Genomic DNA, 23,541 nt, shown 5'->3' on the forward strand with positions numbered 1-23,541 from the left:
GGATACTGGACATAACACATTTGCAGCACGGTCCAAAGTTCACCACTGGAATGATACAAATATAAAGACAAAAAAGAAAATCATAAAACAGTTCATAATATTGAAATTCTAGATAGGTATGCTATATTATATTGCATAATGGGGTTAATACAACATGATCTGGTTCTTTGGAGTAACAGAAAAGGCCTCTTAGCCTGACAACATCCCCCTATTTATAATACATCAATCATTTGACGATATGAAGATACTAATCTATTTCTACCAAACTTTCTAAAGAGCTGTTATCAAAGTCACAGGCTAATCTCGGAAGGTTGAAGTGGGCAACGCAGCCCTCCCTGGTTTAAAATATCACAGAGCGTGACTTTGTGGTACCTCAACCTGGACAGAATTAAACAGATGGCACAACACCCTTCTAGAAAGTGAAAGGCTAACTACTGTGTGTTTAGAGTGTAGCTCACCCCAATTAGTAGTGCACAATTCCATTATTGTCCAATATGTCCTTGGAAAACATGTTTCTTTGTCTTAAAAAAACAGCTGGATTTGGTCATTTCTTTTGCCTTCTATTGAAGATGGTGCATTGTTTGTTTTTCTACATTCACATTCCTTCCTATGATAAATTCTCCAAAATAAACTTGCCTCTTGCTATGACACGCCTGGATGAGTTAGTGAGTAAAAGCACCCTGTTGCTATGGAGGGTTGTTATTGCATCTGAGTAGGGGGCCCACTGCGCGAGGATGACAGGCCCTTCTCTCTCATCACCATGCTTGACAGCACATTTTTTAACGCTGACATAAAAGGAATATGTCTAAAATGTCTTTCTTTGCCGCTGATTTGCCACTATAGGAACACTATGTCACTTTTCCAGAGGAAAGCCGTTTTGTACAGTTCATTTAACAAATGAACAATGATACTTGACTACATACACACACATGATGACAATTTTCCGTCTCTTCCTGTGTTGTGCAGCCGAAAAAGGGCCGTCCATTACATCAACCCTAGCAACGGCAAAAACATCCAAGAGGCCAGATGGAGTCAATCCAGATTACACAATGTTTTGCCCAGTGTGGAGGGAAAGACCACAGTGACTCTTTCCCTAAATCACGAATGCAGGCTTTCCTACTAAAATAGTCAAGGGATTCAAAGTAACTGTTTCTCATGGCTTTGTAAAAATCCAGTTGTTTACCACATTAGGCCACACAAGGTGTTATCTTAAGTAGTTATTAATGGAACCTTTAGTAACTTCCCATGTTATGTGTAACTGTTTATTCCCTGCAAAATATGACTAACGATACTCATATTCCACTCTGTTGCTCTTAACTTTCTTTTATTTTTAGTTTCATCACCCTGGAGACCCAGTTTGTTGTGAAGACCACAGCAGCTAAAGTTGAGAACAAAATTGAGGTTGTAAATCAACAGAATTTATATCTATACTTTGCGAACATTTATGCTTTACTTTTCTGGTTATTTTAGTTTATGACACTCAACAACAGGAAGAAATAAACACGGAAAAACTTTGAAAACATAGAACAGTAGTATTTATTAAAGGGAAATGTGGATTAATAAAGCTAGATCTTAATGAACAAAGCTAATGCCGTGTTTCTCATTACATCAATATGAGACATGCTGAATTTGTGAAAACGAAATCATTACGCAGCCCTTACATGTTGACTTTGTTAATCTTAAGATGCTGTGAAATGACCGTTTCAGAATCCCTGTAATGTATTTTTTTCTTTTACATCATCAAATGTATAGTATCAAACAATTTCAAAGCACTTGTGTTCAAATGTTCTGCATCTGTCAACATAAAAACATGGAGCAAACTTTCCAGTTCTTTGACATCTCCTGGCAGTTCAAGGTGTACAAAACATAAAAAGCCTGGTGAACGGTCAGGGCTGCTAAGCCGATACAAAAATAGTCAGCTGAAATGAGCACACTCTCTTATGTAAGCATCCTTCCAGCAACACAGATAGCACTGTGTCAAGTGAACAGTGTCCAGACACCACCACCATTTCCTTTTTGTGACATTGCTGGTGTGGCCTCCGTTCTCATTCTGTATGAATCACAATTCCTGGCCAAGATAAACTCAAGAAAAACTGTTCCATCCATCCAAATACTGTAAGCCACTAACTGCGAATGCTTTGTACAGACACAAAAGTCATACACGATGGGACACAAAGTTGTGCAGTGAATGGCCAACCCAACGCATTAAACCTGCCCAGAAACAGGTAAGGAGACCAAAATAGAAAGAAAAAAACTACAGATATATCAGCTGCATTATGTGTGTGTATCTTTTTTTTCTTTTTACTGTTACTAGAAAAATAAAAGTGGTATCCCTCTGGGAAAACATTTATATAAGTAGATTTATTCAAGCGATGTGGTAATAATAGTTTGTGATATGCAAAACATGCATTTAGTTGTTAAGTTGACGTAAAATGCATTTCTATTTCATAATTATTTATTTTAGAATTTAGAGTGTTTCTGTAGTTTAGCTATTTTTTCATGCTGTCGTTAAAATACCCAAATCAAGAATCACAGGACGCAACACACTTTTGCCCTAGCCTCACTAAAATTATATTCTGCCACTGTTCATCCTGCCCTCTTTTTTTTGTTTGGGCGCATTATAACAAGAAAATGGCTTTCGCAGACCCAAAAGAAAAATGTTGAGACCGCAGTGTAAAAGTAAACACTGTACAAACATGGCTTGTCTTTACACCCATGGTGACAACACAACACCAAACTACACTTGTCATTTAAAGTGCTCATCTGGACAGACACCCAAATACAAATCAAATAATTATTTGTTCAAAAACTCATTTTAAAAATAGGCAGCTAGCAAAAGATGTACTTGTGCAGGCACTCCAGGGATAAAGCTGCTGCATTTGTATGCAAAATAAGGTGTCAGGTTTCCCCTAATACGTCAGTAAATGTGTTCTGAAAGACTCAAGGTCTTTCCAAATCAATTGCTGATCAGCAGCAAGGGGAGACATTGCATCACTTTCTATTTATAGATCCAATTCAGCTACAGTATATCGAGAATAAAATTACCAGGATGGATGGAAATCAGGAAAGTCGGGCCTGAAGACGTTATGTCAAGTGTTATTCAAAGTCAGAGTTTTAAAATCAATTATGGATGTGTTAGGGAGAGCTGTCCATACATCAGTCATTCTGATGTTTTGATCACAGTTACAAGTCATGTCACGCTTAAAATACCAGGTTCTTAATTGGGATTTAGAGAAACAATCCCTGACTGTCTATAAAGGAGCTAATCCTACTTTGATAAAATAAATCCACACGGTAGCTATGGGCATACTGCATGTCAATTCCCTGCATCAATGTTGCAAATTAAGAACTGTAGTGTCTTCTATGAACATGAACTCTTTGTAGTGAATTCATTCTTACAGTTGAAATCAATGCATCAATTGGTAAAACCAATACACCTGATCATCTGAGATATTGGTGAATAGGACCCCATAAAAATGCTTCATTCACTCTTGATCTGAGCTAGCACCAATATCGCTGCTGTGTCCTGCCATCTGATCGGCATGGGACAAAGATGGCTCATCTTCCTTTCCAAAGTCATCACCGAGCACATGTTGTTCTTTGGAGATTCTGAAGCTGTATCCTTCTCCAGCTTCCCCCTGCAGGGTGCTCCCGAAGTTGGAAGACCTTAGCGCAGCCATGATCTGTGCCTCTGAAAAGTCGTCATTATCCAGCAGCCCGGAGTCCTCAAGTGTTTGCGAGATGTTCAGCTCAGCAACAATGGTGGTGGTTCCGCTCTCACCAGACTGCTTGACTTTCTTGATGTCAATGGCCATGTTCTGTGGATTTTCACTGTTAACTTTAGTGAGGAAAGCCAACTCCTCCCTCAGTGGGCCTGAGATGGAGCCTTGTAACTTCTCCAAAGCTCCTCTCAGTTGATCTTCGGGCTCCAACGAGTCCTCCCGCAGGAACTCGAGCATTGACTCTTGCACTACAGGCGAAACGCGGATCTCCTCTTCAATGATGCACTCGGGAATGCCCGATTTGAGAAAAGGTCTATCTGACATAAACCTGTATTGGTCATTTTCCTCAACGATGGTTCTGGTTTGGGGAAGTCTGTCATCTTGATAATAACGCTCATCAGACAAGTCGTCAACCACGCCGTAATGACCGTATGAGGTTATGCCGCAACCCTCCTCTGGCTCTGAGAGATTATCGTCTGGTGTGGAAACAAAATACTCAGTGGGTTCTTGATCGTGGGTAAAATATAAAGACTCACTCTCTTGATGAATCTGAACAGACCCACCATCGGATTCTTTAATGGCAGCATCCCTGCTCTTTTCAACCTGTACATCTTGGTCTTCTTCCTTCTCATCAATTTGGAAATATGTGGAGGGCTGATCAAACCCAGGTGTGTATTTCTCAGCACCTTCTTCATCATACTCCACCGCCTGCTCAATGATCTCCACATTGACAGACTTATTTTGCAGGTTCACGTCTCCCTGCAAGCCACGGAGCAGGTCCTTAATCATGCTTCCCGTTGCTGTGTCCTCAATGTCTTCCAGAGATACTTTCTTCACCCCTTGGCTCAGCAGCTGTTCCAGAGCAGAGTCCTCTGAAATGTCCACCTCTTCCTCCACTTTGGACTGCATCACAATCTGAGTCTTTATGGAACCATCCCCCTGTTCAGTTTTCTCCACATGATAGGTAATTTTTGGTTCTCCAGTGGAGCAAACCTGGGCTTCCAAGCCAGGTGGTTTGATCACCTTCTCAATGATCTCCTCAACAGACACGCTGTCTAAAGCCTTTTTCTCAATCTGCTCGATATTGGATTTGGTTTTGTATTTATTCTTAGAATCCCTTTCATATGAAGTTATTTTATCTGGTTCATCAGCCCCTTTCATGGAACTTTCCGTCTCTGGATTTACTGGTGACAGGATTTTACTTGACTTAGTTGTAGAAGAGGACTTGACTAACCTGGTTTGATTCTCCATTCTTGTGACATGTTCCATTTTGTTTGTTTTCTCTGCAGATTTGGGTTTTAGTGTCTCACTCTGGACTAATACTTTATCTTTAGGAGCGAAGGAAGAAGTGGCAGACCGGGCTTTGGTGAAGGAGATCATATCCCTTCTGGAGGATGGACTCTGATGCTGAGCTCTGCTGGCAAGTGAAATGGGAACAACCCTGGGGGGGCTTCTGGACCGTAAGGGAGCTGCAGGAGTTCTTCTTATATTATACATTGATGGTGTAAAACCAATGTCCATACGCTGTCTGCTTGTGCTGGCAGTTCTCGGAATGTAGGAATTCCCAGCCATCTTGATATCTAAGAGAATTCATTACTGATATTTATTCCCGATAGGTCAATTTTGGAAATCACAACAATACATTGAGATATTTACCGATGATCCGTTCCCTCTGGAGTTCATTCATTTTTCTGTGGGTGTCTTGAAGCCCAACTCTCTCACCCTCCAAGAGCGCTCTGTGGACAAATACCAGGATATTTCAAGCTATACGTGTTAATGGACAAGAACCTAAGATGCCTTTTTTATGACAAATCTTCGAACTCTACATGGCAAAAAAATGGTAAATAGTGCATTTATCTAGACCAGGGGTGGCCAAGTCTGGTCCTCGAGAGCCCCTATCCAGTCTGTTTTTCATGTCTCCCTCCACCAACACACCCAAATCAAATAATCGTGATTGGCATGAAGCTTCTGGACAGCTTGCTGATGAGTTGATCATTTGATTCAGGTGTGGTAGAGGAGGGAGATATGGAAAACAGATTGGATTGGGGCTCTCGAGGACCGGACTTGGCCACTCCTGATCTACGACTGGAACAAAAACACGGACCCTTCGGTCCCGGGACAACTCCAGCTACCAACTACGCCACAGCCACCCAGCGGCAAAGAAGCCTTTGAGAATTACTGTCCTCCCTCTGTGAAGGATACCTAGTACTTCTTAGGATCAGGCTAATTCCAGTATAAGGAGTTCATCAATACATAGGCCAAATTCTTCCAAAATAGTAACTTCAAACCAAAACGCTCACTTTCCCATTGAGCTACAAACATGATTTTGTGTTAAAGATCTCTTAAAATAATCTATTTCCAACAGGATATGAATTCTTACAATTATTGCTGTGTTTTCTGGCATGACAAAGACCACAAATAAATGATTCTGAATAAGAAAAAACACAGCAATTAAGTCAAGACTGAATTATCTTTGGTGACAACAGAAAACAAAAATTCCATACCACACACAGTTCCACAGATCGTAATTTCTCATGAAAATCCGAGAGAAAAGATAATTACCGCATACGGTGTTGTTCTTCTTCCAGCTCTTCCATCTTGAACCTCCAAGACTTAACAGACTTAAAAGGCACCATCAACCTAAGTCCTTGTTATTCCAGCAGTACTTGTTTAAAATATTCTATACATACCAAAGCAATCTCCATAATCTAATTAATACCACTTTGTAATCTTCTTAGGCTTCCTTCCTGGGGCATGTTTCTAGTAACAAACACGAAGAAATGGCAGAAAGAAGCTCTCATGTAGAGTGCTTCCCAACAGACTGAGCTAAAAATAACAGCCACAATGCGAGGCTGACCATACTTCCCTTTAAATTCCAATGCAAATCCTGACTCGTGACAGTGACACCTCCAAATAATTTGGTCTATTCAACCTTCTGCCATTTGCATGGTTAAGGTGACAGAATGAATGGAGTATCTACATAGAGACAATGTATTGATGGCATCAATACCAGAATTTGGAAAAACATTTATCCTTTTTGGCTTCTATGCTTCATGTACAATAACACCTACAGTTTTTCACATGTTATCAAAAAAGTCTTCCCTGACAGAGTTATTATCAGGGTTTGTCACCTGTAGGCTGCCACCTCCATGCCTAGGTCCATCTTGACCTTCAACAGATGCTGATGGTCCTGCATCCTCTGCGTAATTGACTCGGCCATGGCAGTTCTTTCATGTTCCAGCTGGTTGATAATCATCTGGGCAGAGAAACACAAGCAAAGATCTAAGGTCAAACTGCAGGATTAAATTTAGTTGACTTGTATGCATGCGCGTGTGATTTTTCTGCTGCTACAAACAGAAATACTAACAAAATCGAATTGATTTTTTTTCAAATTTCGCTACTAAGATTTGAGTCTTATTAACAATTTCCTTTTTTTTTTTACATGGCCGAAGGCATTTTGCTGATTTATTGTTGTTGTCTTTTGATTGCCCTGCTTGTAGGGCTTTATCTTCAAGAGCCTACCTCATAGGGATTTTTCGGTCTGACAACTAATTGGCTTAAATGGCCGGCGAGGGGACAAGCCCTCAAGCTGTCTCCGAGATTTAAGGATTAAATGCCATGATGAAACAAATACGAGTACTACACGGTTTTGACAACTGCCAGGGGAATCAGGAAACATACATTTCAGAATAACTGTGTGAACTCCTCCACTGAATGAGGAACATTTAGACCTGCTTCAGTGATTCTTCAACAATTTTTTTTACTGTACATATTGTGATTTTTAGCTTTCTTACTAGTTTGTCTAGATTTACCTTATGTAATGATCTCACCTGATACTCGCCCTCATCCTGACTGAATTTCTCCTGCAGGTGCATCAGTTGCTCTTCCAGACGCATTTGAAGCTGCCCTTGTTTCTCTGCATCTGTGCGTAATCTGTCCAACTCAGTGGTTTGCAGCATCTTCTCCCTTTGCAGGTCGCCCAGCATGGCATGGTCTTCCTGGATGGCCTGCTCCATATCCTCCACCTTTTGTTGGTACATCTCAATGGTCCGCACCCAGCCATCGGACATCCCGCGGGCGTACTCTTGCACCTCCTCAACAGAGGCTGCAGGAGGTCCACCGTAACTTTGTGTGACCACCTGAAAGTTCCCCTGGGAAACAGGTGGAAAACGTTATTTACACGCTGGAAACTTAAGTCTTTTATGCACTGTTTTTTCCCCATTTTTTGGTATAATGGTGAATTGTACTTTAAGCTTGTCTCAAGAATATAACATGTAAGACAACGTTGTACTGTGCAGATTTGAAATGTTAACAGTGTCACTGTTAACATTTCAAATCTGAGTGAACATAATTGATTTAAAATAAACACACTTTTCAAGTTGTCGTCGTGGTCAATTTCGATCATCAGGGGTCGCCACAGAGAGCCATTCGCACGAGCCAAAACACTGTGCGTACAATAAATACTGTCTCTTTCACTGCTGGTACAAATGAATATACTCAAGTAAAGTGGGCTAACAGTAACACAGTGTGCCTTTGATTTGCTTTGTACTTTGTGCTTTTTGCTTTTGCTTTTTTGTTCTGCGGCCTTTAACTGTACTGTCTAACTTATGACTATGCCTTTTCTTGCTACTGTCACAATGAAATTTCCCGAATACGGGATGAATAAAGTTATCCAATCCAATCCTTCCCTACCACTGACCTGTGAGTCCGCTTTCCGTCTGAGCTGTGCCATCTGCTGACGGTGCGTCTCCTCCAAGAAGGCGTACTCACGCTGGAGCTCCAGCAGACGCTGCTGGAGTAAGCCGTTGTTGTGCTGGGCCGCCCGGAGCTCCTTCTCGCGGCCATGCAGCTCTCCGCCGATGTTCCGGCACGCGTCGCTTTGCTGATGGCACAGCGAGCGCACATCCTCCAACTCCAAGCACAGCCTCTGGCGCTCCATCTCGGCGCGGGACTTCTCCAGCGCCACCCTCTCCATCGCTCGCCTCATCTCACGCACTTCGGCCTTGTATCGCGGCTCCCTCTCCGCCACCTGGGCTTGCCTGAGCTGCTTGATCTCGGCCAGGAGGTGAGCATTCTCTCGCTCCAGTTGCTGCGTCCTGGAGAGGTACTGAGCCAGCCGGCCGTTGAGCTGCTGCAGTTGCTGCTTGTCGGCCTGAAAAGTTCTTCTCGAAGGCAACATTGCGACGGCAAAAAATGTTGGAGGGGGGGTGAAGAAGAAATGTTTGCAGTCCGAGAGCTCTCTTCAACGGGTGTCCTTGCACGCAAGTGTGACGTCACCTGTGTTCGCTAACCCTTTGACAAGTGCACTGGGATGGGCGTGTCCAGCCTCCGAGAATCGCCCTGCCTAAAGGAGAGGCTCTGGCTGGCGGATGCTACGCTGCATTCACGAGCTGTCGAAAATCTCACTATTCACTTCAACGTTTGCTTGGTTTACAAAAGTGGCACTGGGAGGAGGTGCAGCAGGAACCTATTAAAGGAACACAGGACGTCTGGGTCAGGAAACCAGACAATCAGATAACACAAATTACTTGGGCGAAACAGAGATAATGGTACCTTAAAATGGGTGATGGAATTCACTGGAGGCACTTGGATACGTCGGTCGTTTTCTACATTGTGCAGAGGGAAATGGCGCCATCTAGTGGTTCATCAAAAGTACATGTCGATCGATGCCTGTGAATGTTCAATACAATTATTTTAATAAGTGGTACGTGAAAGAAGCCAACAAAGATGTGTTGAAAAGAGTGGGGGAAAAATGTCAACAACAATGTATTTTTTTGAAAAATGCATCTTTATATTCAATTATTGGGGCATTTATACAGTGATTTAAACTGATAACATTTGAAGAAAACAAAATGTCAAATAAATACCACGTCTAAAGGGAAAAAAGAACATTTCCAAAATAAAATAAGCTGGAAAATCCTTCAAAATTACTCTTAGCCTATATTTTAAGACCTTATTATTCTCACCCATAGCAATAATAATAATAATAATAATAATAATAATTAAAAAAAAAAACTTCCGCTCTTGAAGACATTCTTTATTTGGTTTGAGACGTAAATAATAACACCTAAACGGGGTCGGCGGGGCTGTGTGGCACTGAATTAACGTCGCCACCCAAAATTAAAAATTAAAAAACCCTAACCCTAACCCACACTCAGGAAAAAAAAAAAAAAAAAAAAAACGGGCAAAAGTGAGAAACATGATTAAGGCAAACAACAAGACCCAGTTAGCCATACATTGCTTTGACTGGGTTTTAAAAGCAAACATTTGGTTAATGTGGCTAAAAAAGGAGGCACAGAGAGAAGAGAAGAAAATCATAGGAGAGCATAAAGAGAACGTGTGGAGAAAAGAAGGTGAAAAAGCCTTTTTTCAAACTTTGACCTGAGATTGAGTTGCACCCAGAGGTGCAGTGCTAGACCACAAAAAGTTCCAAAAAAGGGAGCAGAAGAAGGCTCTTTAGAGCCAAGGTGTCCGTTTCTCATAATAATAATAATAATAATAATAATAAAGACATCCAACAAGTAAAGACATGTCTAAAAACACATTTGATAACTAAAATCCTTTTTTTGTCATTTTATCATATATTTCTAATAGATTTTATAGGTAAGAAAGTAGTGACGAGCATAAAATAGCAAACCTGAAGGACTTAAAAGAAATAGAGAATAAATAGCAGCTTTGTCATGTACACACACACATACGCTGACATACACAAAGAAACACTAATTAGAAATGTAAAAAGGTGACAAACAAATGACGTTTGTAGGCCTTCAACATGCACTTCGTCCGTAGGGTCAAGTGCATGCTGGGACATGAAGTCTAAAAATGGGGGTTTTCACATTGACCGCCATCAGTAGGGATAGAGATTCAATTCATTTTGACTGGGAGGGCTGACCGTGATAAGTTGCTCTCTTCCAGTTAAAATGGATTGGGCGTCTATAACCGTCAATTGCAGCAACTGCGTTAAGAATTGATTGCAGCGGTGCGATTGAGTCACCCACAAAGAGTTTTCGATGTAGAAAACATTCAAAAACAAAATTCCGCCATTTTTCTTCAAAAACAGGAGTTCAGAACATTCAGAGACGATCAAATTCTGTAAAACTGATAAAATACCCCTAAATGTTGTGGTTGTTTGGATGTGTCAGACTGAGACTGTGCTTCAGAAGTTTACATGCAAGGAAATAATATTAAAATATAAATATATGTGTATATGGATCCAATTTTGGGGGGATAATTACACACAAGGTGTGAATGAAAAGGTTTTTTTAATCATTCAAAACAATAGCAAAAAAAGGCAAGTAAATGTTAAAAAATACCCAATAATTGTCAAATTTCATTCATATAGGACTGGACTTTATGAAAACTGCCAATGATAAAATGAAATATCCAACCTTTTTTTTACACAAATTAAGACTTTAAAGGACTTGAACAATGTGTTCATCACATATGTCACATACCCAAGGGCCCAATACATTAGAAAGTGACATTTGAAATGTTTGGCAATGAAGTCCTGCTTCCACGAATGTAAAGAAATTCTTGCTTTTACTGCACTTGGGAGTCTGTGCTACTTTTTTGGGGGTCTGCGGGGAGGCTCTACCACAGGTCAGTATGATAATGAAAACAGTACAGTTCCTTTGCATGACCCAAGACTCCCCCATACAAACAGGCTGATTTGAAAGACAGATGGAAAAGTGTATAAGACACTGGCAACTCTCTTTAAGAAAAAAAATCTTAGAAACTCTTCTTTTCGCATGACATATGACAAAGTTAGACACACCCAAAAAGATAAAGCATTTGTTTGGTGCTCGATGAAACTTTTGACATTAATTGCTTTATCTTAGGGATATTGTAGTTCACTTCATTTTTCACCATGACTCCTGCCATCATGCACTTGACTCTGAAGCACAGCCTCCATTTGGCAACTTAGTGTTATCATTTTCTTTTAGAGACAACACATTCTCTTCAGTTTTTTCCTCCAACAAGAGTCCATTGATTTGAAAAGTTATATAAAAAGAAATGTTACAATAGAGAGAATTATTTATAAATACACACTCCACAACATCCTCTCTCAGGGGAAAAAGTGCTCTTCTGTTGACCTTTACTGGCAGATATGGTTAAAAAAAATGTTCTTGGGTCTTTTGAAGTCTTCTGATTTCCTTCTTGAAGGAGTGACATAACAAAGACACCAAATCTCTCTCTCTCTTTCTCTCTCGTCTGAGAAATTTGGGTTACCCTGTATAGGAGGACCGGGGATGAAGGGAGGAGCGATACTAGCAGGCCGAAGACTGGGGCAAGGGGAGCGCCCTCTCATTCTTTCTGCCGCCGTTCATGTGTGCGTAGGGCTGCAGCTCGTCAAAGTTGGGCCTGAGCAGCACCACCGGCCCGTTGGCCGCTACGTGGCCCGTGCGCTTGCTGTCCGAGGGCCCCGCCGTAGGTGAGCCGGGTTTCATAAAAGGAGCGGCAGGGGGTGACGGCTGTGTCGAAGCGGGCGGCGGTGTGCCCGCCAACGGGGCGGCCCCGGAGGGCTGAATGGTGGCCGCGGGGTCTAGCGGAATGTTCTCCATGTTCTCCACTTCCATGTCCAGCTCCTCGGTGTCTGGCGGCTTGTTCTCCTCGCTGTAGAAGAAGCTGACTTCCTGGAAAGGGGGCTCCAGGTCTTCCTTGATGCTGCTGATGATATCCAAGAAGGAGGGACGCATCTTGGGGTTGTATTGCCAGCACATCCGCATCAGCTCAAACCTGCGCACATCGACCACAGGTCCGATTACATTATAGCGAATGTACAACTTCATTTGTGTCATCAAAAGGAAAAAAAATGACAATTTATTCTTACTTCAAAACCACAAAAAAACAGTATATATCAGGGGTAGGGAACCTGTGGCTCGGGAGCCACATGTGGCTCTTTTGATGGGTGCATCTGGCTCTTTGCTAACCTGTGAGCTAAAATATGGAAATCGCTGTTGACAGAACTGAGATATTACGTTTAGAACTGCTTTAATCTTCATTTTTTTTGCTTTAATCTTCATTTTTTTGCAGTAGACTCTTCTGGATTGCACCCTCTCATTGATTAGCAACAGCATAAGAATATTTAAAAAAATATTCAGTTGTTTCCACTTTAAAAGTGGTGAAATTACAAAAAAAGGCACTCGTTTACATGTATGTATTATGACTTTTAAATTCGTAGTATGGCTCAGAAGGAATAACATTTGAAAATGTATACTGTATACATGGACGTCTGAGCAAATGAATCGAACGTTTCTCTTTACTGCCTGCAGGTGGAAGCACAGACCAAAGTAGTCATCATAGTGTCACATACAGTACTACACATCATCCGTTAAAACATTAAAAATAGCCATTAGTAATGACGACATTATATAAATAATTCTTATACAAATAATAATTTAATTGATATAAATGTAATAGCTTTGAAGAAGAAGAACAAAAACAACCAAAAAGAGTGACAGCAATAGACGCAAATTAATTGTACCACTTTTTGTCCAATGTTTTTTTTCAATTTGTTTTTGTTCAATTTCTGTCGAAAATAATAATTGGCTGAATTTTATTCAGGACAGTGATCAACTGCTGTTTGAGATGCTGATGATAATTATAGACCGCAATGAGAAATGCTTTTTTAAACAATATTGAAAATATGAGTCAAACCTGGGGAAATCATTTGGATTCTAGAACATTCTAAACATCTCCTTGGAACCAAAATATGAAGGTGGAAATTTAACATACTTGATTAAGGCACTAATAACTCATTTCATTTCCCTCCTATAAATATCAAGTATCTTAAAACGTGGCTAGTTTATGAATTCAGTTGCAGTTATGCATCACAAAAACATCTGCGCGGCGCCAGTTTCAGCACACTGGATGTGCCCCAGTGCCCGTAATAATTTATTTTAGTGAGTGATGATGGGATTCTCCGTCATAAATCATTTTAATATGAGTCCCGTTTGGCACGTCCTTGTGAGCCGGGAACCCCGAGCAACCCATCCTGACAAAAAACCCACGTGGTGGAAAATTCAAAGCTCCCCACTCTTTGTTCCAAACCTTCCGGGTCTGGAGGAGGAGTTTTTCTTGCTTCCAACAAGTGTACTGCAAACTGTTTCAAATCGTAATTTTTTTAAATGTCTTTTTTTGATTTACTTTTGAAAGTCAATATTTTTACAGAGTTCCATTGTCGCGCACACCCCCAGCACACCACCTCTTTAACACAATCCACACACTGCTGTAATCAGTACAACAGAGTCACGGTGCCATAGAAACCAAAAGTTTATGTCGGCACAACATTAGCCCCTGTTTCCCCTCCCTTCTTTCTTTCTTCTTCCACTTGCGGTCAGTCATCTAATGGAGGAGGACAGAAATCTAAAGGTGGATTTCGTAACCAAAGCTATCTCTGCCATCAAGCAAAATTGACCGAGCAATGTTTTTATGTTGCATTATCATACCTGTCAACCTCTGCCGATAACTGCCCTTATAAATGATTATGAACCTTACAAACACCGTACAACTCGTACGGTGTTTGTAAGGTTTTTGGGGGGTTTGTAAGGGGAGAATCATAATCATTTATAAGGGCAGTTATCGGCAGAGGTTGACAGGTATGCATTATAAAGCCTTGATTAGTAGTTTCTTTTTTCCCCACTTGATAAAATATGTTTTATGTCATACATTTTTGCTAACAGCTTTATGCCTTCTTTTCTTGAATAAATCAGAAAAATGGAATTTGTTCTAGAATATTTCAACTATTTTTCTAAAGATGGAATTTTAGTGGCGTGATGATTAGATGAGTCAAAAATTATGACTGAAAGAAGTCCCGGAGCCCAAATATTTTGTCACCCATTAAATGATGAATTAATTGGCAAATAACAGGAATGACTGGCGTGAGGTTTGGGGGGAGTCCCTCTCGTCTGGCCCCAGGCTGGCCTGGCGGAGCGTCGTCGTCAATGAGACACTTTTAAACTGTGACGCCAATCCCACGTCTGTTCTTCGCAAGCACGCACCACATGACCGCTTAGCAACATAACCACAATTTAAAATAGGCACAATATCAAAAAAGCATCAAGGGTGGGTGACACTCCACACATGATTTCCAAACTGGGCTTTGCGCACCCTGGGGGCAGAATTTGGGGAGTTAAATATTTTGTCAGGTGAACATTTGTAGTAGTTTACACTTTACTAAAAATATAATTGATTTTGGGTTTTTTTGTATCTGGAAGAACCAATAATCAACTCATACAGTCTCAAAGACATTTTCATATCCTTTACATATTCACAAATGATCATGCTTGCTTGCCATTGACACCGATAAATGTAAATTTAAATGGATTGGAGATCTAACAACGTCAATTGACCTGCAGCCAGGGAGTTAATTAAAAAAAAAACTTTGTAAAGGCAACATTAACCAGTGAAGTATTAAAAATAATAATAATAATAAAATACTCACAGCATGTCGGGACAAATGTCCGGCTTGTCCAGAAGCCCTCCCTCCATGACAAAGCGCAGGACTTGTTCATTGGACATGCCTTGGTAGGGCTGCTCTGCCAAGGTGGCAATTTCCCACAGAACTACACCAAATGACCTGTTCACCAAAAAGAATACATTTACATGTAGAAATTGAACTATCTAGAACACATGTGTCAAAGTGGCAGCCCGGGGGCCAAACCTGGCCCGCCGCATCATTTTGTGTGGCACAGGAAAGTAAATCATGAGTGCAGACTTTCAGTTTTAGGATCAAATTAAAATGAAGACTATAGATGTTTATTACATTTCCTGATTTTCCCCCTTTTAAATCAATAAGTGTAGTTTTTCAATCATTTTTTCTGTGTTTTTAGTTCAAAAATCATTTTGTAAAATCTAAAAATATATATAAAAAAAGCTACAATAAACATTGTTTTAGATCTATAAAAAAACTGAATATTCAGGGCTTTTAATCCAGTTCTTTTAATCCATTTATTAAAAAAAATCTAAATATTATATCTAAAATGGTCCAGCCCACGTGAAATCAAGTTCACGTTAAAGCGGCCCGCGAACCAACCCGAGTCTGACACCCCTGATCTAGAAGTAAAGGAAGCAGGGATTTCTTCATGATGCTTTACAAGGCAAACAATTCATCAGAATAATAATAAATAAAAAATGTAAAAACGTTTTGGTTTAGAATCAATAAAATAAAAAAAAATGTACAAAAGGTCAACTACACTGCCAGCCATTGACTATTTATAATGTACTACGATGAAGTCAGTGTGACAGCTGGCAGTGTTGCGTCTAATGTTGGCTTTACCATCGAAGGACAAGAGTTAGTTCGTACAGCGCTGGTAAACGTCACCAAGGTTCTCTCTGCAGACCGTTCAACGATTTAGAAATTTTTACCATGACTGGCATCGACCGCAGTATTTGCTCATGTTTTCACCAACTGGCCCAACAGAGACACTCAAAAGTAGATAGTTGGCCACGTTACCAGGTCGTCGCGACAAACTTTGCGCAATGCGCGACATCAAACGGGCATGTGAAAGGAGAATCTGTGCTGGGGCAGAATCACGCTCGTTTTGGGGGAAACATCTGGAGAAACTTAAGGCCATTCTTACAGGCTGACACATGGGACACTTGGAGTTGGGAGAAAAAAGTTTGCAAATACATTTACTTCTCTCAAAACATGTTGTTGTTCATAGAAATTGGGATTTAAAGTTGGTGAAAAGAGATGTGATTTTCAGCATGCAGGGCCAGAGTGTGTTAATCTTAAATATTCCCATAAATTGATTTTATGAAGACACCCTCATTTTTTAAAAAGAAATTCAGTCAGTCGTGCCACCGAAAAGCAACTTTGTCCTAACGTTTTGCAATAATATATAACCTTGTGCAATGACTCATCCAGGGTGTATGATTAAAAAAAACAATCAAGGTGTCATTTTTTGTCCTTTAAAATTAGGTCCTTAAATGCATGTTGTTGTCAATTGGTTAATTTTAAATGATGAACATTTTCAAAATAGCTGTAAAGTCGGGGGGCACCAAACAGATTAAGTATGCACTTGTGACTGAGTCAATAAATTGTCATCCACTCCCATGCTGTCAGTAATCGATCATCGCCAGCCCTCCCAGTTCAAATGGCCATGAATGAGTTTAATGTATTCAACAGTGTTTTCTCTTACCAGACATCAGACATGGTAGTAAACACGCCATCTTTCAGCGACTCGGGTGACATCCAGCGAACAGGCAACAGGCCTTTTCCTCCTTTTCGGTAGTAATCTGTCTCGTAAATATCTCTGGTCATGCCAAAATCTGCAGAAAAAGAGGAGGGTGGGCAATGAAGCTCACCCATTCAGTACTACCAAAGAAACTCACTCCGAGTATTTCTTTTAAAAGGACCGCTCTAAAACCTCACACACCTCCAATCTTTACGGTAAAGTCTTCGGACACCATGCAGTTTCTGGCCGCCAGGTCTCTGTGGACAAATTTGTTGGCATTTAGGTACGCCATGCCGTCAGCGATCTCCCCCGTCATCTGAATCATCTTCTTGAGTGGGGGAAGGACCTGGGCACTAGTGTTCTGCAGGAGAAAACAAAAAGGTCAAGAGTGGTTTACACCGTACAATAAACAAAAGATAATCAATTTTTTTAAACAAACTATACTTCTTTGCGGAGAGAACGCAGGTGGCTCTTCAGATCCCCACTGGTCATCAGTTCCATAATCACCAATGTAGGTTGTCCCTGGGAGACCACGCCCAGAAGTCTCACCTAGAGCAAGCACGACATACGGATTAATTTCACGGCTCATAGATTGCCACTTCAAAATTTTTCGAGTTTTCGTTCTTGGTTTATTTGAGCGGTTTTACGGTTAATTATAGCTTTTGCAAAATCCATGGCCCTGGGCTAAGACCAAACCTTATTGGCCTGGGCAGTATATTTCACAATAGAATTTTCTGATACAGTTGAAATTTGACTGCGCATTTGCCATCACAAGTTCAAGCCCCTCAGTGCTAATTGAATTAAAGCAGACCCAAAATTTTACAGAGCTTAATCCAACTCATTCCTTGTTGTTTCTTTAATCCATTCACATTTATGTTTTCCACATTTTCCGCCTTTTTTCCTGTCATGTTTCTGATTATTTACCCAGTAGAATAAGAACTACTGCCGTGCCACTGATGTAAACCTCGACAGATGTTCCCTCAGCGAAGAATACATTCTGTAGGAGATTTAGAGAGGGACGAAACCTGGCACCGAGGTGAAGTGAAAAGTGAAAGACACAGTGGGACAGGAGATCTGATATTCCAGATGGAAAACACTGAAGGGTTAAGGTAAGGGCAAGTGTTCGGGGGTGATTTGAAGATGATTTTCTCTTTTATCTCTTTGTTCCATATTAGAAACACTGGGATCTTAGAACCAGCTCATGAAGAGATACGGGCGGTAAGATTTCTCAATTACACAGATTTCAATCTCTCGGTTGCAGACTGGGAAAAAAGTCCATACGTTAATGAGTACCCTTTAAATTTCAGGGTTGGAATTGGGTTAAGATTTATTTGCCCGTGGTTTGCACTTCTGCCTCACAATCAAAAGATCATTGTTCAAATCTTGGCTCCAACTTTCTAAGTGGAATGTGTGTGCACTGTACTGTAGGTTTCTTAACTGGAGCCCCTTGATTTCCCACCGCTGCGAATGTGTTACTGGCAATGTGATTCAGTGGTGAGCAATATAGAATGGAGAGCATCAAGTGTACGGTTGACGGCGATAAATCAGGGTTGACTTGAGGTAAATTCCAGTGGAGCCTGACTTCCTGTCTAAAGCCAATCATACCTGGTGCCAAATTAGGGATAACCAAACGTTAATTATACCCTCCTTCACATTGCTTAAAAACAGTAATCCACACACCAACGTGGTCTGATTCCTTGTGACTTTTTCCTTAAGACGCAAGTATTCTAAAAGAGTTGCAATAGAATCTTTCCATCCATGTAAAAAAAAAAATCCTTAGCCTAGCTGATGAGATGGGATCACGCTGATTAAGGGCTGCATTTTCAGGAGGCTGAACCTCGCCTCAAGCAGTAAAAACTGGAGCTCTCCTAACCTGTTGAACTCTAAAGCATCTTGAGACTTGGGGGGTTGATGTCACATTTATTTATAGTCGCGCCACAATGATTCATTCGCATTTTCGTCAGGCGTATTGGGGGGCTTTTTCCCCCCCTCGAGCGCTTACCACATGATGGCAGTTGAATTCCTTCATGACAGACGCTTCATTCAGAAATTCGATGCGCTCCTTCATACTGGCCGACTCGTTGACCGTTTTGATGGCCACTCGCGTTTCGGGCTCGTCCTTAACCACTCCCTTGGCGATGCCGTCGTACACCATGCCAAAAGATCCTTGGCCCAGCTCCCGGTGCATGGTGATCTTCTCCCTTGCCACCTCCCACTCATCCGGGACGTACACTGTCACACCGTAGGAGCAGTTCAGAACCATGTACACAATATGAGAAGAACTTAGTTGTTTGCAACAGGTCTTACTCTCTGCAGCGCTGAAGTACTCTGGATTGACTGAGGCGTACAGGACTCCGTTCCCTAGTCGGTCACTATTCCTGTCAGAGCAGAATACAGCCAAGTTAAAATGCGGAGGGAATCGGCCAGACATCCGAAGTTAGAAGTCAGAAGTTAAAATCCGATACTGTCCCATACTTCAAAGATAGCCATATCGGGCGCCGGTATCGACATTTCAGTATTTGGTTGGGTGCGCACCCAGCGATTAAGATGCTGTATTTGATTGATTGACTAACCTCTTTTTGTTAACAAAGAAGAGAATGATTGTGAGTCCGGCGATGAAGAGAGTAACGATGATGGGAATAATGACGACCAAATAGAGAGTGAGTGCGTCGTCTCCTAAGAGGACATAAGAAAGATCAGCGCAAATGGAACCGCCCACTCTTCTCATTTCACGGCATTATATTTACTTTTTGGCGGAGGCACGTAGAAGTACATGCTCTCTGTCCAGGAGCCATTTCCAGCCAGAGATGTGGCTCGAACGCTGGCAGAGTAGTTCCCCGATCCCAGGTTGGTGAGTCGAGCCCCTCGATGCTTGCGGTATTGCTCGCGAGACACACACTCATGCTTCTCAGGCTGAAACACAGAAAAACTATTTGAAGGATGTCCAGGAAATGCGATATACAGAGGGGCCTTTCGAGTAGCATACTTCGCATACTATAACATGCATTTTTCGCATCAAACATTGACTGAATGTGACTTACTTTCTCAATGACGCTAATAATTTGTGAATATTTTGCACTTTTACAATTTGGTGGCTACTCTATCCACCAATGCTTGTGACTCACCTCGGCCCCCAAACGGTACTTGATCTCGTACATCAAGATGAGGCCGTTGGGCATGATGGGCTCGGGCCAACGCAGCAGTGCGCAACCTTCCATCTTGTCGCTTCTCTCAAAGAGCACTTTCCCAGGTATATCGTCCGCTTTGTCTAGTTGGAAAAAAAAAACGTGTGAGCGTGACAAATTTGGTTTTTACAATCCCTTACAGTTCTACCTGCGGGTTTGGTCCTGGCAAAGACAAAGGCGCCAACGCTACAGTGGCCCAACTCTTCATTGCAAGCATGAATGTCGATGTGGTAGACAGTGAAGGGAATCAAGTTGGGGATCTCTAAGACATCTGAGGTACTCTTGTCCTCAGAAAAGGGATATTCCACAATTGGCGGGACCCCATCTGTGCTGTTAACGCCCGGGTCAAGTGTGGCGTTGACCCTGCCAATGCCCTCTTGCAAGGCAGTGCCATTCGCCAGGCCAAAAAGGTCCCGACGACGACGATCTTGAGGTCTGGAAAACAGAAGACTTCATGCTGACTGGAAGTGAGACTCAAAATTGTAACAGGACATTTATGTCTTAATTTTAAAGGAGTAGTCAACTATTTAAGACATTTTTAAACATTATATGTGTATTTTGGAGGATTCTGTCTTCTATCATGAAAATATCTAACTTATACTTTGAAAACACAGCTTTATTGCTGTAATGTTATGAATTATGTCAAAAATATACAAATGAAATGGGTTTGACAATATGCAATGTCTTATCTTCGTATTGAAAAATTGTTCATGTCATGAAACTGATCGTTAATAATTGATTTTTATCTCAATACAATATACCTCGTGACTTTAATCTGCAATGTACAGTACACGCTCTTTTGGGTGGTAAACATTTTTCATTTCAGGGTGGTCACAATCAACTGTCATAAAAATTTAAAAAAAAAATTACTGCAAGTGACAAGGCCACAAAATCAAATTACAAGTAATCATAATTGCCCGCTTGGAGCGTTTTAATAAAAGCTTAAATATCCCACAGGACATGCTTGCATGACTCTATGTGCGTGTTTGTGTATGTGTGTGCCATTTGTCCAGATGCTGCATACAACTCCCTGTGGAGCAATGGAGCTGGATGAGGTCAGACGGATCATAGCGAGGCAGACAGATTATTTGGTAGTACGACTGAGGGGAACAAAACACGAATGATATTGAATCATAATGACAAATTGGAAGCGGCTGAAAGGAGACGACAGCCGAGTGGATTCAGGCTTGCAGCATTGAACTGCCAGAAGCCGGAGGCTGTCGTTACCCAGGGTAGACAGGTGCTGACGGCAGGATAGCCCCGAGCTAGCAGTTACCTGTGAACGCCGAATGCCATTTGGCTCCGAATTACTTGCTCCGAGGGGAGAAAAAACAAGACTTATTTCTAACCATTTGCGGAAAGCTATTTGGATCCCAGCAATGAAAAATTTGACGTGGCTATTACAGACATCTTGGACAAGAAATTTAGGCTATTTAACATCCATGTAAAAACCACAAATGAAACTTTTTTTATATACTACTGCTGTCAATATTAATGATTTCAAGATTGGTTGGGCTAAAGCTTTAACTTAAAAAAATATATATTTTCAAAGAGGGTGGATGCAGGTGAAAATGTTTTGGGGGGATATGACCTCACAAACCTCAGTATTAATAATGTGTGGATGGATATTAAAAATAATCCCACAAAAACGATTTTTCGGAGTGACATGAAACTGACACTAAACGTTTCAAAGAGGCGTGGCTCAGATTAAATAGGGAGAAAAACATTCTAGTTTGAACCTGCCATTTAGGGCTAATTTCAGGTATTTTGACATGAACATCCCAGAATGCACCAATGGTCAAACATGACCAATTCACAGTCTTTGATGACGCTAACACATTTTAAAATGTAGGAGAAATATGAAGACCCTGAGGGGAAAAAAACACCGAAACAAGGCAGGCTCCTATTCCAACCTTGAACATCACCACCATGAGGAAAATGTGTTAACTGCTAGAAGACCTCTAGTCTATTTGGAGATTTTTAATTGGCAATAGCAATATGACTGAGTCAAGTGCAACATGATAGGTATTTGAAGAGACAAGAGGAGGATTGATGCCTGGGAGAGAGTAGTCTCACACACACGCTAACATTCCTGACTGGCAGTTATAACTGGTGTGATACAATCGAGAAAAAGTCACTACAAATATAACACAGTTGTGATGTATATAGTATGCAAATGGACTACTGTAATTTAGTCTGCGATGAAGGATGCAGAGTCTTTTTAATAGTGTCGGGTTATCATGAGCGAGTTCTCAGCTGACTGCCGCCTGACCTTCCAGTTAAGTGACATACTTCAGCCCGTGTCGTGACCTGGCCCGCTAAAAAAAGAGCAACCTTTACGTAATGGAATCCTTAGGAGGAAAGCCGTGACGACACACTCTGTGGAACAGGGCACAAATTATTAGCCATGAGCCTCGCTTGCATACAGCCGACATTTTTGTCTCTTTTTCCAACTTGATGTTTGTCTTGTAAAGTTCACTAGACTTTGCAGTGGGTCTCTTTCTCCATTCTTTAGCAATCCAGATGTAAAGTTTTTTGGCCCCGTTTTGGGCCCAGCAGGGGAAATAATGATTTAATGCCAAAAGACAGGCGCATGAAGTTGACCTAAGAGGAAAACTGAACGATTGTCGATGACGGCAATGAATCCCGATACTGTTTAAGTAAATGCACCCTACGAGTTTTTCAACAAACCAATCCATTTCACTTTAAATGATGGCAACCAAAATCAACATCAATGGGTGCCAAAGAGTGAAAAAAAAATTAACATATAGAAACAACAAAAAAACATTTAAATGTTAAAATATGAACGGAAGCAATTGGATGGAAAAAATTCCTGCAACCTTTGGGTTTCCCTAAAGTGAATTTCCCTACTTTAACAAATCCAAACAGCCTGACAGATTAAGAGGATCTGAGTTCAGTTAGAACAAGAAGCCATATGTAAGATTTTATCATTTCTGTTTTCATTAAGCTACATCAATCCAACACCACATGAGAAGAGAAGAGAGTGCTAAAAAAAGAAAAAAGACAAGACTTGAATGATCTTTGGCGGCACAGTGGCATCACTAACGATATTGATTTATAAGAAAACTACTCAGTCTTCATCGGATAAACTGACAATTGTATGGCTGCGATGGATTGAGGCCATTTACAGACACTTGCATTGTTTGTGGAAGTCTATCTAAAGAATGTGAGAGTGGAACCCTTTGAAACGGCGCATAACGCGGTCACCAGCAAAGTTTAACAGGACACAGATGTCAGTGGCTGTTAGGGCAGAACAAAAGAAGCTACACAAACCTAAATGCAAGAAGCCAAAGCTGACGCTTCCGACTGCATAAGCGCCTCACTGTCGCCCCTTTTGGTTGTGTAACATCCCAAATTGCTGCCTGTCATGTCTATAGGCCAGTGGTTGTCGTGGCAACAAACATATAAAGTGTTGGGGGTGCTGGACCTACTTAG

General features: G+C 41.2%; 2 protein-coding genes across 3 annotated transcripts in view; both read right to left on the bottom strand.

Moving 5' to 3' along the window:
- Positions 1–1,509: 1,509 nt before the first annotated feature.
- On the bottom strand, positions 1,510–9,018 carry synm (synemin, intermediate filament protein). Its single transcript, XM_077595553.1, has 5 exons — positions 8,422–9,018; positions 7,553–7,873; positions 6,854–6,978; positions 5,379–5,458; positions 1,510–5,302 (listed from the first exon to the last, which is right to left on the bottom strand). The coding sequence occupies exons 1-5, from the start codon at positions 8,899–8,901 to the stop codon at positions 3,486–3,488; spliced, it is 2,823 nt and encodes a 940-aa protein (XP_077451679.1). The 5' UTR covers positions 8,902–9,018; the 3' UTR covers positions 1,510–3,485.
- Positions 9,019–9,743: 725 nt separating this feature from the next.
- The window catches only part of igf1ra (insulin-like growth factor 1a receptor), a 56,903-nt gene continuing 43,105 nt past the window's right edge, over positions 9,744–23,541 (bottom strand). For both annotated transcript variants that reach the window (XM_077595552.1, XM_077595551.1), the window contains exons 11-21: positions 20,234–20,520; positions 20,026–20,168; positions 19,648–19,813; positions 19,474–19,576; positions 19,208–19,278; positions 18,903–19,132; positions 17,345–17,449; positions 17,102–17,261; positions 16,865–16,994; positions 15,166–15,300; positions 9,744–12,458 (exon numbers count right to left, since the gene is read on the bottom strand). In XM_077595552.1, coding sequence (XP_077451678.1) covers positions 11,990–12,458; positions 15,166–15,300; positions 16,865–16,994; positions 17,102–17,261; positions 17,345–17,449; positions 18,903–19,132; positions 19,208–19,278; positions 19,474–19,576; positions 19,648–19,813; positions 20,026–20,168; positions 20,234–20,520 — 1,999 coding nt within the window. In that variant the 3' untranslated portion in view covers positions 9,744–11,989. The remainder of the gene's footprint in view (positions 12,459–15,165; positions 15,301–16,864; positions 16,995–17,101; positions 17,262–17,344; positions 17,450–18,902; positions 19,133–19,207; positions 19,279–19,473; positions 19,577–19,647; positions 19,814–20,025; positions 20,169–20,233; positions 20,521–23,541) is intronic.

The sequence above is a fragment of the Stigmatopora argus genome, chromosome 3 (assembly GCF_051989625.1).
Source record: "Stigmatopora argus isolate UIUO_Sarg chromosome 3, RoL_Sarg_1.0, whole genome shotgun sequence".
Lineage (NCBI taxonomy): Eukaryota > Metazoa > Chordata > Actinopteri > Syngnathiformes > Syngnathidae > Stigmatopora > Stigmatopora argus.

Excerpts from the sequence above, each read along its gene's own strand:
- synm (XM_077595553.1), bottom strand. The coding sequence starts at position 8,901 with ATGTTGCCTTCGAGAAGAACTTTTCAGGCCGACAAGCAGCAACTGCAG. Across the intron at positions 7,874-8,421 it reads GACGGAAAGCGGACTCACAG|GGGAACTTTCAGGTGGTCAC; the intron begins GTCAGTGGTAGG and ends CCTGTTTCCCAG. Across the intron at positions 6,979-7,552 it reads AGGATGAGGGCGAGTATCAG|ATGATTATCAACCAGCTGGA; the intron begins GTGAGATCATTA and ends TTCTCTGCCCAG.